Below are 16,282 nucleotides of genomic sequence, written 5' to 3'. Positions count from 1 at the left end.
CAATTAATATGATATGTTTTTTCGGATCGAGCCTTTACTTTTTGCGCCTTACGCAGTTCTGAGAATCCGATCCTTTTGACTGGTACATGTTCTTAATTGATTATTTGATTCTTAAATTTATTTTATATATGTACGTTAACTATGTCTGATTTAATCCAAAATTTTGGTCGCCATATTTTCAATATGTTCAATTATTTTAAATATAATTTTTTAATGAAAATAATAATTTATTGTATATGGCGAAATATCAATTTTATTTTTATACTACTCCTTCCGTATGTCCCACGTCACTTTCTTGCAATATTTTTCAAATAAATTGAAAAATACATCATTATCATATCACAAATAACAAAAATAAATATACATTTCTTTCTCATCTATTCAACTTTTTTAAGGTAAGTATATACCTATGGTGTGAACTTAGTGTATATATATATATATGTATATTTTTATTATCTAATTATGTGGTTCAATGAAAAATAGATATATATATATATACAAAAACTATACCTTTTGCAAAAAAATGAAAATAAAAATACATTTTTTGTAATTATTAAAAAGAAATACATAAATTTGAATGACAAATAAAAAATACTCCCTCCCGGATATCAGGTAGGTGAGACTGACGGTATCTGGAACAGAAGGAGTACATTTTTATAATATCAATTGAGGGTTTGTTTATTTTATATATATTTTTTTATGAATAGTCTGGCAAAAAAATAATAATAAAACTTTTTATAATAAAAATAAGATTGCAGACAAAAATATAATTAAAACCATTGTATTGAGAGACAGATAAAACACTATTTTAAATTAAATTATTAATTTTTTATAAATGAATGAAATATATTTTAAATCTATATTCATTTTTCCTTTTTGACATTAAGTAAAAAATCATTACATGACCAGGACTTTAGTCATGTTCTGGGCCATTTGGGAATTTATAGTAATGTAAAAAATAATTGTATGTATTAATGATATATTTGAAATTTAAATAAATATTAACAGAAATGAATACTTTAAAATAAAAATGGATGAAGTAATATTTTCTTTCAGTTAAAAAAATATAAAATTGGTATTTTTTACTTAAAAAAAAAATATTTTTTTTATGACAAAAAAAAAAACATAAATTTAGATTAAAAAAAATAAAATTAATAAAAATTAATGTTAACAAAATAATATATATAAAAAAATACTACTATATGTGAACAAACCTTGAGAATAATGTAAGAATATATATATATATATATCTTGGATAAAAACATCTATTTTTTAATATTTTCAAAAAAACTCAAAATTTCAAAATATTTTAAAAAAGGAACATAAATATACGTTTAAATCACTGAAACACCCAATAATTAGATAAATAAATAAACACGAAAAGAATTCTGAGTTATAATCTCATACTTAGTCCCACACTAACACTCTTAACAATCTCAAGTTATATCCATTATATAATTCAAAAACTTTAATAAAAATATAGATTTATTACCTGAACGAATGATACACTTCACCAGCCCAGCTTTTCGCCCAACAGCTCTACTATGTACAAAGAAACTACAACTGTGCTTGAAGCAGCCGCAGCAGCAGCTATGCAAATATATACATAATAAACTCGAAATACATATATATATATTTATTTTATCACCCAATGCACTTTGAAATTAGAAAAATAAATAAATGATTGGTTATTCAGTTAAGCACAGATAGTATATACATAACAAGCTCCAGTGAGACACCATATATGATCACAGAGATTAGAAACTTAAAAAGTGTCCAATAAATAGACTCAGATATTTTTGTTAACCTCTCCGAAAACTGAAGTTTCTTCATGATCAGCATTTTTTAGTATAGCAAAGAAAACGAGGACATACCCGACTATTTCATGTCATTGCAGCCAATCCAATGGTTTCCCCCTCATCCCGACTAGATTCTGGATTAGTTTCCAAATTGCGTGGTGGTCTTGCTGCAGAGAAGATGAAAATGTCTTAACAAAGGTAAAAAAAAAAAACAAAAAACACACCACCTTGGACGGATTATGTCGAAATTTGGAGTATATGGCAAATCCAGAAGGATGAACATATGGAGTTTTCTATGAAGAATCTCAAAGTAGACCAAGTTTTAGTATACAAAATGCAGTTTCCGTTAATGACTAATAGAGATTGTCTCGCAGTTAACCAAATACCAATAGGCATGCGAAGTTTCAGCTCGTTACCACCAAATTGTGAACTAAAGTTGGTTTAACTTAAAATTTATAAAAATAGATGTGTCCTAACACATATCACATATGTCATGTTCTTATGGATGGAATTTGTCGATGAGAAAAGATTAATCTAATATAAACTACACAATATATAATTTACTTCGCCAATTTAGAAACAAGCTGATTCATAGGAAGGTAAATAATTGTCCAAATGCAAACCACTTACTTGTAACATTTGTGATGACATTTAAGCCCTTCTGAGCGGCAAGAGCCTTCAACTTGTTTCCCGTTGCCATCACTAAAAGACTTTTCATATGTTGTTTTTGCTCCTTGTGGCTACCCGTCTTCGACAAAGCTTCTTCAAAAGCAAATAGATCTTGTGGAGTAATGCATGGCAGAGAGAGCAGAATCTGCAACAATAATTGTGGTCAGTTCTCGACTTTAAAGATATAGCATCAGCAGTCAACAAAAATTTGTTACACATCTAACCTGCCTGGGTGACTGATCTCTATGCGAAAGATAAATAAAGATCTCGCGACAGAGATCAACTAAATCAGAGCTTATAAAAGCATTCGATTCGAGGGTTAGGCCTTGGATGATAGCAGAAAATAAATCTCTGCACACATATTCTTTGAGCTCAACATTGTTCGAAAAGATTGCAAGGAGAACCACTACCCCGCAGAGCGAAGAAACCTTAGTCATTGCTTCACTATCGGTCCAACTAAATGATTCGATGCATATCTTCAAGACTGGAATTGCAAGACTCTTATGATTCAATATAAATCTGCGCAGAACATAAAAACCAGCCCAAACATTAACCTATCCACAAGCTAAAACTCGAAACTTTGCATAAATAATAAAAATAAGGTTTCAGGAACATACCCAACCATCGAATTGGCAGCAAAGGTGTTTAAATCTCTCAAAGAAGAAGCATCCATGTGGCTAACTTGGCCGGCCTGTTCTAAGGACGGGAGTCCAGTATTAAGTGCGGGAGAAGAAAAAACAGATAGCAGGGAACCGATTTCGCGGGTTAAATCCCGGAGAAGCTTTTCTTCCATGACTTCTACTTTTAAGTCCGGCCCAGGAAGTATCCCAATAAGGTCAGGAACTTGTGCTCTTCCATCTCGTAAAAGGCTGGACCATGAAGAGCTTAGAGCATGCGAGACATGGAGGAGTAATGGGTGAAGGAGTTTTTCCAGTAACACCTCCCACAGATCCGTGGGACAGCATCTAACTATGGGAATTAGAGCCAGGTGTAGGAGTTGCTTTAAGTGCCTGAACTCCATGTACTGTATATTTTCCACCAATGCCGAGATAACAAAATGAGGATCCATACGTCTGTAAAAGGAGTCCTTGAGAGTCGCAGATAAACCCAATATGCTATACCTGAGGTAAGAGATAAATAGTTAGAGAAAACTGCCTTTCCAAATTGGCATAATTAGATCAGTGAACGCAAGAGAATATCATTGCGGATTTTACCAAATTATGAATACATACCCGCTATCTCTGATCCCTCTCAGCCAATTCCGAATATCTGCTTCATTATGCTCTGGATAGGCTTCCTTGTTAAAGTCAAAGTGAGATCCATCACTGAAGGTTAATCCTCCCTTAGGCAATTTTTGTTTGCTTTCTCCGAGAAGATTAATTTTCTCAAAATCACTCATAACCATTGCAGCCCTCATTTCTCCAGGAAGAGCTTGCGTAACAGACGGGGACCAAAGTGAGTGTATTGCGCAAAGCAGCTGAACATTTAAACAAGCCACAATCAGAAAATCAACAATTAAATAATGATTGGTTGTTTCTGATGGAATAAGGGTATCAGAACATTGCATCCTTACTTTAAGAAGAGGTGGAAGCATCCACGAGAGATGCGAATCAATTGGGTGCCCACCAAGGGAATTTGTTTTTGAACCGTTTTCTGAACTCAAATTGCCTTTTCTAAAGCCACTCCTCTTCAGTGCCCGCTCAAAGAATGTCAATGTGTGGAATATGGACCACATAAATTGCGTATCTGTACAAAGCTTTACTAAGCCGGATGGATCTGACAAGTACGCTTCTTGCCACTCTGGCTGAGTCCATTGCTTACTCAAAGGCTCGAGCAGCCACATCAAAACCTCTTGTTGCTGCTGAACGCTGAACAAGTTCAAAAGTTTAACAATGATTGATTTTAAATGCGAAAAGCAGGAATAGTCACAAGGAACATACAAATCTAGGTTTTCGATAGAGTGATTACCCAGCAGAAGAAGCCATAACTAGAAATGCTTCGCCTAGAAGATTTTGCTCTGCACGTAGTAAAACACCCTCCGTTTGCAAGTATGTCATAGTGCTAGCGATCCCCTGCAAACATTATATTATAAGATATAAGATGTCCGATGCCATTATTATAGCAAGCTCTAACCACCCAAGTTTATAATTCTAATCAATCAAAACAGTAATGGAGCACATTCTTTAAATTTAATTTTCAATTAAAAGTGCACAGATTACCTTCATGTGAGGCAAGACGCTTTCACTGGCAGCCCTTGAAATTCGAATAAATGATGTGCATATCTGTAATCTTGCACGGCGAGCAGTGCTAGTTGCAGGATCCTACAGATATCAAACATGACTTTAAGCACGTGCAAGGTGAGTACTACAGTATTTAAGTGGAAAAGAATACACAAGGACAACCTTAACCATGACAGGCAGGCACGTTAACAGTTCGAACAGCTTATTGATTACGCTGCTAACAGCTTCTGGGAAGTACCTCAAGAAAGAGCCCAATGCATCCATATAGTGACCAAGAACTTCAACTAATGTTGGTTCAGTCCATTTCAATGAAATAAGCTGCTGAAGCAAACCTGCATGTGAGTGTAACAAGATTATAAGAAGGCAGAGGCTACAGAAAAAGCTTCATACATATGGTATGGTGGTGATCAACCTTCAAATATTCGATGCAATGAAAGCTGGACATCAGTGCTATTTTTTCGGTAGTCTTTAGATCCATCAAAAATTGCAGTGACCACATTTTCTAAAGCAGAATGCATGCTTTCTATCATGGCCATATCCTTTGTTCGCAATTCAAGAACCCATGAGATAATTACAAGTAAAAAAGTTAGCATTTAATCAGAGGAGACAATTTCAATTCAGTAAATTATTACATTGTACAATAACTAAATATGGAGGTACTTACTTTAGGAGGTACAGGTACAATTATAGTACGACTTAGAACTTCTGTAATTCTTTCAGAAACTTTAGCAGCAGCCACGAGAGGCCTTTCATATGCTATAAGCCGGATCAATTCTAACTGCATCATAGAAAACCTTAGTAGATACAAGCACAAGAATAAGCTAATAATATACCAGCTATTTCCCATATACTCTGGCAGCAATCACAATGGAAATATTCGCAAAGTGAGAAAGTTCTATTTCAACAGCATGTTAAAACAGCCCCGTTCAATATTCATATTTTACAGGGTCTCTTTGGCATGGCCCTGACCGATTTCTAATTTATTCCATCATAAATATCTTGTCAGATTTCATTATTCCCACAAAGGGCATAATCATCAAAACCTTTGACACAATTGATAAGAATAATCTAAGGAAGTAGACAAAATCCCATGTAATATTCACCTAGAAAGGTTAAAATTCCTAAAAACATGGTTACCAACAGAAGCTTTTATTGTGCAAAATGGAAGGGAAGCAAAGCCAGTTGCTAAATAAAACATACCAGTCGTGCACGGTATTGACTGAATTCTACTTTGCTGTCAAAATCATCAGTCCATAATTCCAAGGCTCCGAAAGTTGGTGTTGCAGCAGATTGGACTTTTTCTTTCTTCAGCATTCGTTCAAACGATGTGTCTAACAGAGCTCTGCATATATCGTCAGTCACTAAATCTAGAGTTCTTCTCTTTTCATTTTCAACTTGTCCAGTGCCCATGTTGGATTCAGAAACCACAACAGCCTTAGATTTTGAGACTGGTTCACGCATCAACAACTATCACAACAAGAACCACAATTCATTAAAATTAAGGACGTAAAACTTTAATTTTCATTGCTAAGGAGAAATTTTGCAGATCATACCAGCCAAAAGAGTAATGAGTGATAATGAAGAACCAGCTTGAAGTGTTGGAAAAACCCCAACATCTGTAATTTTAAGAAACAAACTAAAAGGAATCAAACCACTGGTTAACATTATTATTCCAATGGGAAACTAATAACAATATGCCAAAGACAACCTTCACATTGCATGGGGCAATGTCAACTTCTTTGCAATTCACTCAAATGATATTCAGATATTCCCACTAGTACAAAAGACAAGGCATAGAGACTCAAACAAGAATCCATCAGGAATGCACAAGTAATGATGTACAGAAGAATGAATTAAAAGGGAAACTTCATCTCATAGCATGAAACAACTCCTAAGAAATTCTTTCCACAATAAATTGTTCATGATTATGCAAGCATTGACACAAATCCCCCTTAATAAGATCAAAATGGAGGCTGCTCACAGATGTTAGTCGACTTAATAAACAGAATTGATCTACAACAAAGCCAAGAAGTTTTCAATGCTCTTTAAGAACTAACATGTGATCGAATGAAATTGCAAAAGACAACTTGATCAGAATGAATTACATTGATATTGCCATCCTTACTATTACCCTTTTAATCCAAGAATTAAGTACTACAACGTTTGAATTGTATGACATGTCAAACAGAGACTATCATTTCTGATCTCATCATGACTCTCCATATTATCAGACAACACAGTTTAAGTACTTGCAATACATAAGTTAGCTCAATAAGAAACAACACTATTAACTATCTTTTTACTCTGGATTAATCCACATAACGAACTCATCAAGAGGTAAGATCAACTTGGGTGTTTAATGGGGCCAAAAATACTTAAGATGCATAATACTGCCACGAATAAGGAGTGAAGAAATCACCTGTTGGAGATAAATTGAGAGGGCTGAATTATTAGAAGCAATACATTCCATGTTTGTAGAACCCAATGAAACCAAACTTTCACATAGATATTCTGCAAACTCAAATTCACTTCCATTGTTGTCAGAAGCAGAGCTTGTTTTATTAAAGAAATCTCTGGAGGCATTTATTAAGATTTCGAAAACACTCATCATTGACGAATCGAAGTCTGAAGAAGCATCTGCAGGCCTTTTCCTATATAGAAGAGTACAACACAGTAGCAAATAGCAATCACATATCAACATGCCATAAGCTTTTAAGATCTGATTGCATATTATGGGGAAAAACCAAAAGGTTCTTATTGCCCACCTTGGTGACACAAGTTTGAAAAACTCACAAGCATGAAGCCGAAAATCTGGAGAACCGAGCAAAACTCCACACCTGTTTGTAACACAGAAAGATAAACTAACAAAATATAACAATTCAACTAGAGAGCTAGAGGGGTAGAAGTTACCATACCCATATATAATTCCATATTTTGCAAGATCAGGTAATGGAACCCACTCTGCATATGCATTAACAGCATTGATTGCAGCCATCACTGCTGCTGCATGCTGCTTTGCAATGTCCATTTGGTTTCTACCAGCTTCCATAATTGCAGCTCCATAGTGTCTCTCTAGCAGCTGAATCAGAAGATTACATCAAACAGTAATGCAAGAACAGGCATATGATAAACAAGGCAGCAACAAAAACTTACAGTATACAACAGAGGCAAGATCTCGGGCAAACACTGACTTAGCCCACGTAATAAAGCTCTGCGCCTATCACCTAATTACCAATATTTACCCTACGGTTAGCAAGGAAAAAGCAAAATGAAATGAAAGCAAATACACACCATAGAATTACTTTATTGATTCAACGAAGTATGCAATAACATATAAACCTTTGATTGAAAATTACTTTTGTTTCAACAGTTATGGTGAAACTGAATAATAGAAAGCTAAAAAATATCACATTTAAATTATTATAGAAAAAGTAGACGATGAAACAAGAGAAGAATTCTAGAGGTTAATCACAAAGACCAACAAGAATGTAAACTCTTTATATGTATCTGGCACAAACCTTCTAAATCCTCATTATGAACTGTAATATCTTCCGGAAGCCACCTCAGCATCATCAACACCAGCTCAGCCTGAGATGATTTGAGAAGCAATAACTTGCATAAAATATTACTAGTTCCTAAAATCCACATACACCCATGTGTTTCATCACATAACTCAAGTGAGTAGGCATGCTCTACTGTGGACTAGTACAGGTCACATGCTCAATAAACAAAACTGATAAATTCCAAGAATTCTAAACTACAGAAGCTACAATCACAATAGAGATTATTTAGTGACCTGTGTCGGGCCCATGTTGGACAGGGTAATTATAGATGGATGAAGGTCTTGCCATAGACTTAGTCCTTCCCTCCTAACAATCTGCACAATATAGTAAAACTGAAGCAAGAGAGAGAGAGGTGTCTACTGCAGGTAAAGATAATACGAACGATAATAATAATAATAATAACAACAACAATAGTAACTGTAAAGAACCTCAGCAACAAGAGCAGCTGCCTGACTTTTCAATGCCCATTCTTCACTAGGACTTGCAATTTCAGACATCAGATCCACAGATACATTTGCAAAGTTTCTTCGGTCCAAAGGATTTATTTCATCCCAACGCAATCGCACAAGATGCTGATTGAAAAGAAAAAGGAGAAAGTAAGTAACTATCCAAGAGCATATTTTTTGCCCTGTTTCATTCAAATTATAACTACCCAATTATAACACCACAACAATAAATGCATAAGTTTTAAAGGTAAAAAGTCAGAACATAACAAATATAAGGCATAGCCGATGATTGTTCCTAGTCTCCCTCCGGAAAAAAAAAAAAAAAAAAAAAAAAAAAAAAAATCACCAAAACTACGAGTCTATAACATGCAATAATTCAAAATATTATTACTCTTGCTTAAACAAACACCAAAAGAATTTTAAAATTCAGAGTTTTGACATTCAACTATCCTAAAAACCTTGTTATCCTTATTTATACACTAAGAATGAGAACACTACCAAGCTTTTCCAATGGACCTTCTATGGATCAAACTTGAGACAACCGGAATAGACCCCAAAAAGTGAACAGGCCGAACAGGGATAACTTGATTCGCCTGACTCATGTTTTGACCTTAGTGTGTCTAGTTAAGGTAGGGTGTTGAGAGATGGACAAAGAGAAAACAAAGAAGAAGAGAAGGAAAAAGAAAATGGAGATGAAATGTTGTGCACATTCAACAGTTGGAATGTTTGTACGAGGTTGTTACATTGAAGTATGGTTTTTAGATCTAACAATTTGCAAGCATCAATACTGTCTGGGGCTGCATAAGTGATGAAACATCAAGGTATTCCAATACCTCTTGATTACTGAAAAATAGAACACTTCTGAAGAAAGAGTGAAACCTATCTATATAATGAAATCCAGCATCCTTAATATTTTTATTGCTAAAAAGAGCTAATAGGGAAATGATATCCTAATAGGGCTGCATAAGTGATGAAACATCAAGGTATTGCTTGTATCCTCATTTTTTATGAAACAAAGTATTATTGTCCAGTGATCAAGAATCCAGGACAAAGTCCTAACTAATGTGGATTCCATTATGTGATTCTTCCCCGGGGATAAAGGCTGTCCTGGAACTTCTAATACAGCACTACAAGTGACAGCTGCCAATTGTCATGATATAATACGATTGGAAAAAAGTTCACATTCATAAATGAGCTTATCATTAAGTTATCCTTTCTAGATTTTACACGATGTACATGTCAATTTCGCATCGTTTAATCGGGTATCAAATCCAGGACAAAGTCCTAACTAATGTGGATTCAATTTGTGATTCTTCCCCGGGGATAAAGGCTGTCCTGGAACTTTTAATACACCACTACAAGCGACAGCTGTCAATTGTAATGATATAATACGATTGGAAAAAAGTTCACATTCATAAATGAGCTTATCATGAAGTTATCCTTTCTAGACTTAACACGATGTACACGTGGGTATCAAATCCCTAAAAAGGAGCATCTTCTGAGTAAAGTCTACAAAAGTAACAAGTAGCCCCACTCATGCATTGATGAAACACCAAATACGGCACACTTATTTTCTGAGAGCAAGGAAGGCTACGATAATTCATTTAATTTTGAATTTTTTGTAGGCTTGTTATTATTATTATTATTATTATTATTTTAACCTTTAGTATGAGTTTATTAATCTGTTAGAAAATATTGACAACCCACATTCATATTTGCTGCAAGCATATAGTGTTTGTAGAAAGTAGATTCTCTAAAAAAATATCGGTATTTCTCGGAAAAATTCTCTATATCTGCCCTGTTCAGTTCGCGCACAAGGATTCAAATAACACAGAATTTCAAATAAAAGTGTTTCAGGGTAAGAATAAGAAAATAAACAAAAAATGCCAAATAATTGTACCTGAAGCATTTTAAAACCATGCAACCTGATCTCAGAAGACCAATCTCTCTTGACCAAAATAAAGGATGTATTTGCCAAAGCTCGAGCATCTCCAGCTTTTATCTGCAAATGGCAATGATGGCAACAATCTCCCCATAAACAACTAGCTCGTTGAGCATGAAGCAATTAAATTGAATTGCATCTATAAAACATTACTATAGTTGGATTTTAAAGTGTAACCAGACCACCATACTTACATTGAAACTTCCTAAACTATAGTACCAAAAGAGAAACGAAAATAATCCTAGAAAACAAACCACAGTATCAAATCACAAACACTGAACCGAACAATCAACACAAAATAGTTGAGATGACATAGTAATCTATCCATAAGACAGAAGGAATTGAATCAAATAAATGTTCACAAGCAACGACAGAACCACATCTTCAACCAATTGCCAACATCGCATCACATGATGAGTGACCAAAAGGACAAAATAATCCATCTGCTTCAAACCCTTAGCTAACGGAATTCATTTCCTCGTTCATTAAATCCAAACTGTCTCGCCGAACAACCAACTCCTGAATAATTAATACTTAAATTCCCGCCCAATTCGTTTTCCAAAAACACTCGAATAAACCAATAAGCAATAGCAACAACAAAAACAAGCAGTGATGCTCGGCGCCGACATTGGACAAAAATAAAATAAAATCGAACTTACGGTTTCCAAGTAGGCGTGCGACGCCGCACGCGCATCGGGGGAGGAGGTCCAGTCGAGGAAGGTGGCTATGGCGCGCGCCACAGTGGCGGCGATTCCAGCGGCGTCGTCCATGGAAGCGGCGATTGCTGTGTTGTGCTGTGTTACTTTGGTGACAAGGAATGGAAAGGAAACTGACGACGAGACACGACTGAACGAGACTGGGGTTTGGTTTTCACTCTAGTCCACAACTCGATTTATGACTATTAATTTTATACTGTACGTTATTTTTAAAGAGAAAAATAATATCCATCCCTCCCAGTCTATTTTTCCATTTATGTCTCCGAGTTATTCTCATTTTTGGATAAATCATGTGTTTTTAGGAAAAATTGCATAATATAAGTATTTAAAATATTTTATACATTTTTAATAGAAAAAAATACATAATTTACTCATTATTTTTTACTAAGAAAATTATATTGAAGTATTTTTTGTCTTGAGTAAAAAATTTTTTTACTAAATAGAACGAGAAAAAAATAATATTTTATATTGATTGAGCAGTGACAATTTTTCAAAAAATATTCTTCATTCCGGTCGATGCTCCGCCCGGAGTATTAGCCATCCCCGGTGCTCTAGCCGTTTACCGAATCGGATTTAAGAAAAACAAAATCCACGTCCAAACACAGCCGTTTTAAAATCTGAGCTAAAAAATAGACAACACATTTTAATCAACCCTCGACTCAACCCGACCACGTTAATGCCAAGCAACGGAAACCCGGAATGAATTCTAAAAGAACTTACCATAAAGAGAGAGAAAGTGAGGTTATATGTTTCCAACTTACATCGAGAACCATAATCAATTATTGAAAAATGTTCTGAATGTTAAACACGTACGTTATTGTAAGATGATCATATCTACGAGAGTACGGACAGACAATGCAAACGTTACGAACGGATGGATAAGACAAACAAACAAGCGGGGAGAAATAAGTATGTATGTGTGTGGTGTGGTGTGGTGTCAGTAGAGCTGAAATTTTGCCTTCGTTTTCTCAAACACCTGCTCCGCTATGAGGGCCTCGTTACCATCGGCTCTTTTGATTTCCAAATTAGCCTTTTGGTAGAATCCGGTCCCTCGTAATGCATCGGCAATAAAGTCATCGAACCCTATGGCAATGGCAGCTTCGGCCTTGGCTCCATACACCAGTCTCTGGAGAAAAGAAAAAATGGTTGGATTAGCTCAGATTGAGCAGGAAGAAAATCGGAAAGTAGAATAATCCCGGGATGGAAAACCTTGATTCTCGAGAGATGGATAGCGCCAAAGCACATAGGGCACGGCTCGCAGGAAGCATAGATCTCACAGTCCGATAGCTCTATCTTGTCCAATTTCTTGCACGCCTGAAAGATAAACAGGGTTTCATCAATGCTGAAGTTTATTATTTCTCATTATTCTCATTTTGTAGCATTAGAGCAGTTTCTAATGCTTCATATAAAGCGTATAAATCGAATAAAACAAGCATATGCAAAATACTACCGAGTAAATTCAAATTTTGCCATACAAGATTTGACTTAAAAGGCACATTAAGTTTTTCAGAAGGTAAAGTTCGAACCTCTCTAATGGCCGTAACTTCTGCATGGGCAGTCGGGTCAGTATGCTTGAGAACCAGGTTGTGGCAACTGGAAACCACTTCTCCATCACGCACGACAACGGCGCCGAAAGGACCTCCATCGCCAGAATCTACACCTTTGTAAGCTTCTTCAACTGCTCTTCTCAAGAATTTGTGATCTTTGTCCTGAACAGCTGCCATCATTACAAAATAATATAATTAGTTGAGGCCTTGATTAAAGCATTAGATAGCGTTAAGCAATGTTACAGTCGTTAAAGGCTAACTGCATAAGGTTTGGCGGCCACAGCTCAATGCTGTGTACCATGAGCAAGCGCATTTGGGATCCTTTTAGTATTTCCTTATAGTAAACTAAGAATAAATAAAGATATATCTCTCACCCTGATCTACGGATTTCAGGGGCAAAACAACAAAAACGTAAAGAGCAATTAGCTTGTCTCCCAGAATTTTGGGGAAAATGAAAGTAAGTTTGTTCAACTTTTCAATCTCCAACAAAGTATCAACCAACATGGCTCCAATGAGCCTATCTGTCAAAGGCCATTATTTTCAATAGATGCAGCATACATATCTTAGAAAAGGCTTCTTATGAGAAAATACATATTAGCCATATCATTTTGAACCCCATAGGAAGAAATAAATAAATACATAAAATAGCAATTCTTGTCTGGAAGGCATAAAAAGTAAAAAAAAAAATCCCATCGATAAAATGAAAAAACATGTTGATTCCAGAGGGAACAGTTAAAATATGTAAAGATAACCTAAATAAAAATTTAAAATTAAGTCACCTTCTTGATGACCAGCAAATGCAGACGCAACCGAGATTGTTCCATCTTTAGCATCAAGAACTGAGAAAGAAAGAAATGAGTGTCAGCAACTTGCCATGATCAGAGGAACAACCAAGAAAATGTTAGTCCACAACACCACCTTTAAGTGGAAAAATAACATACAAGGATCTGTTGGACTGGGCTAATCAATAAGAATGAAATCATGAAAGTGATAACATCTACCTTCTTTCAAAGGGGCAAAGGCAAACTCTCCTGGCATTCCATACAAAAAGTTACCCTGAGTCTGTTCTAAATGCAATATTTGTATGTGTTTTGCACTACTTTATCATCAGTGCATTATAACCCCCTCTCTTCTGGTGCTAATATTATGAAGCATAAGCATATCCTTATGAAGTAAATATTTACCAGGTTATGTTACATACAATTATCTTTTGTCTTAAAAACTACATATCCATTGACTGAAAAGATGTGCACAAACAATAAATCAATAATATAATATTTTGTTGTTCCATATTATTTGAGAAATCATGCTCAACTTTCGAGCTCACAAGTTGGTCTACTCAGACAAGGAAAGAAAAAAAGGAAAATCTGTTCTATAAAAAAAAATTTTTAAAAAATCACTGGATTACCTTCTTGATGACCAGGAAATGAAGAATCAACTGGGATGATTCCGTCCTTAACTTCAACAACTATAAAACATATGGATAGTCAGCATACACACAAATAAAATTTTGGGGCTACGTCTAATAAGGACAAATCAAATCAGAATTTTTTATTAACCGACTTCTGCCCAGTTTTCTCGGTTAGCAACACTGAGAATGCAAATTGTCCATGGAGGACTTCAAAGGTTTCAAATCAACTGAAGGACATGAATTTGAGAGTATACACTTTTCTGTAAGTGTGATCTTCTAAATTATGTATGCCTCCAACCGATCATTATACACATTAATAATATTTGTAGCAAAGGCATAAATTTCATGGCAATTAGTAATCATTGCAATGGTAACAAATAAGAGAGCACCAGGCTCATAACAACAAATTCTTATAAAGAAATTTAATCAAACGATTAATTACACATAACATTGAGAAATAAGAGTCAGCAAAATCAGCAGATGTCATTACACAAACACAACTGATATTTTGTGGGACTACTTTAGTATATACCTGATCCACCACACAGAAAATAAACTCAAAGGATTTAATAGCATGTTGGGAAGGTTAGCATGGGTTAGTAGTACTATCATAGCTTCTATCCGAACTTTTTGGTCCAGCCAGTGTATGATCTTGAACTAATAATGATTTCAGTCCCAAAAAAAAAATGATTTGAAGAATTCAAACTACATATAATATATGCTCAAATTAGGTTTCATACATGACAAGATATTGTTCCAATCCACAATATAATGAAAGCTCTGATAATAATCTGCTAGGTCATATCACTAATACAGAAGAAATTTATCGCACAGAAAATTGGAGAAAGGAAAATTCCTAAGCTTTAGCACAGTGATTGGCCGTATATACTTTCAACTGTTGCACGTATTTTAAATTTAGAACCTGCTCAGGAATTGTAAATAAAAGATACATTCCGCACTGCATGATTCACAGCGGACTTACAACTGTCCAACATCAGAAACGAAGTAATGCTCTAAAGTATAGGGGACCATCATCAAATCTTCCAGCAAAATTGAATCCTTTCACCACCAAACAAACCCAGTCAATTGTGAAACAACTCAAATCTTATTTCGCACACCGACGGGCGAAAATTCCGAGAAAAAGCAATAAATAAAACAGCTAGTCTCGCCTACCACCGTCAATCTCGAAAACAAGTTTCTAACATAATCAAAAACTAAATCAATAAAACTACAATACAAACAATCACGAAAAATAGTTAATCAAATTACAAAAAGAACTCACACAGACGCACGCAGAATCAAAACATTCATCCAAATTTACTCGGAGGCCAAAAAATTAAAAATAAAAACATAATTCACCAGACGGATAACCTTTCTGGTCTTCCATGGCCGAGAAAAAGCAATCGGATCTCACGAATCGCAGATACTTCTTGAATCCAATTGAAAAAGCCAAAAGCGTTTCAACCTACTTGTTGCCAGTCGGGAACCCACGCAAGTTTATATAGGCAGTGGCTGCGTACGGCCTCGCGTGCACGATACGCGCTCGTGGCAAGGAATCTGTGGCCGTGAAACGCAGCGGAATAAAATTAAAAGCTTTATCTCTGATGAGTCTCTGACTCAACTTACGCCTAACTCCTATTATTATTATTCTTATTATTATTATTATTACATATTATTTGACGTGATTTGAATTTCTATATATTCTTATATTTTGAAAATTTTAAAATTGAAAAATACATAGTAATTTCAAAAGCTTATACGTAAAAGTAATATTCCCTCCCTCATTTGACCGGGAAAAATAGATAAAAATAAAATTTTTATTAAAAAATAATATTTTTTACTAAAAAAAATAGAATAAATTTGAATAAAACAAAAAAGAAATTAAAAATATAATTGAACAACGGAGTGAGTAATAAAATTATATTCTCTTCGTTCCACTTAAATTGTAC

The 16,282-nt window shown here is 34.9% G+C and overlaps 2 protein-coding genes across 2 annotated transcripts; both read right to left on the bottom strand.

The window, feature by feature from the left end:
* Window positions 1-1,664: 1,664 nt before the first annotated feature.
* On the bottom strand, window positions 1,665-11,552 carry LOC127240572 (protein HASTY 1). Its single transcript, XM_051259349.1, has 22 exons — window positions 11,319-11,552; window positions 10,618-10,719; window positions 8,700-8,843; window positions 8,505-8,585; window positions 8,227-8,296; window positions 7,862-7,932; window positions 7,624-7,787; window positions 7,474-7,545; window positions 7,128-7,359; window positions 6,262-6,324; window positions 5,909-6,175; window positions 5,373-5,486; window positions 5,121-5,247; window positions 4,871-5,040; window positions 4,688-4,789; window positions 4,437-4,540; window positions 4,042-4,336; window positions 3,701-3,945; window positions 3,086-3,589; window positions 2,693-2,987; window positions 2,430-2,613; window positions 1,665-1,966 (listed from the first exon to the last, which is right to left on the bottom strand). Exons 1-22 carry the CDS (start codon window positions 11,427-11,429, stop codon window positions 1,884-1,886), a joined length of 3,600 nt encoding a protein of 1,199 aa, XP_051115306.1. The 5' UTR covers window positions 11,430-11,552; the 3' UTR covers window positions 1,665-1,883.
* Window positions 11,553-12,075: 523 nt separating this feature from the next.
* Window positions 12,076-15,919, bottom strand: LOC127245234 (guanosine deaminase-like). The gene is made up of 6 exons (XM_051265986.1): window positions 15,705-15,919; window positions 14,331-14,390; window positions 13,702-13,761; window positions 12,902-13,092; window positions 12,585-12,689; window positions 12,076-12,501 (listed from the first exon to the last, which is right to left on the bottom strand). Exons 1-6 carry the CDS (start codon window positions 15,718-15,720, stop codon window positions 12,313-12,315), a joined length of 621 nt encoding a protein of 206 aa, XP_051121943.1. The 5' UTR covers window positions 15,721-15,919; the 3' UTR covers window positions 12,076-12,312.
* Between the last annotated feature and the right edge of the window lie 363 nt (window positions 15,920-16,282).

This window comes from Andrographis paniculata, unplaced genomic scaffold, assembly GCF_009805555.1.
Source record: "Andrographis paniculata isolate CXL003 unplaced genomic scaffold, ASM980555v1 Contig10END, whole genome shotgun sequence".
NCBI lineage: Eukaryota > Viridiplantae > Streptophyta > Magnoliopsida > Lamiales > Acanthaceae > Andrographis > Andrographis paniculata.
The sequence above is the reverse complement of the archived record's forward strand: the minus strand, read 5'-3'. Positions and strand labels throughout refer to the sequence as shown.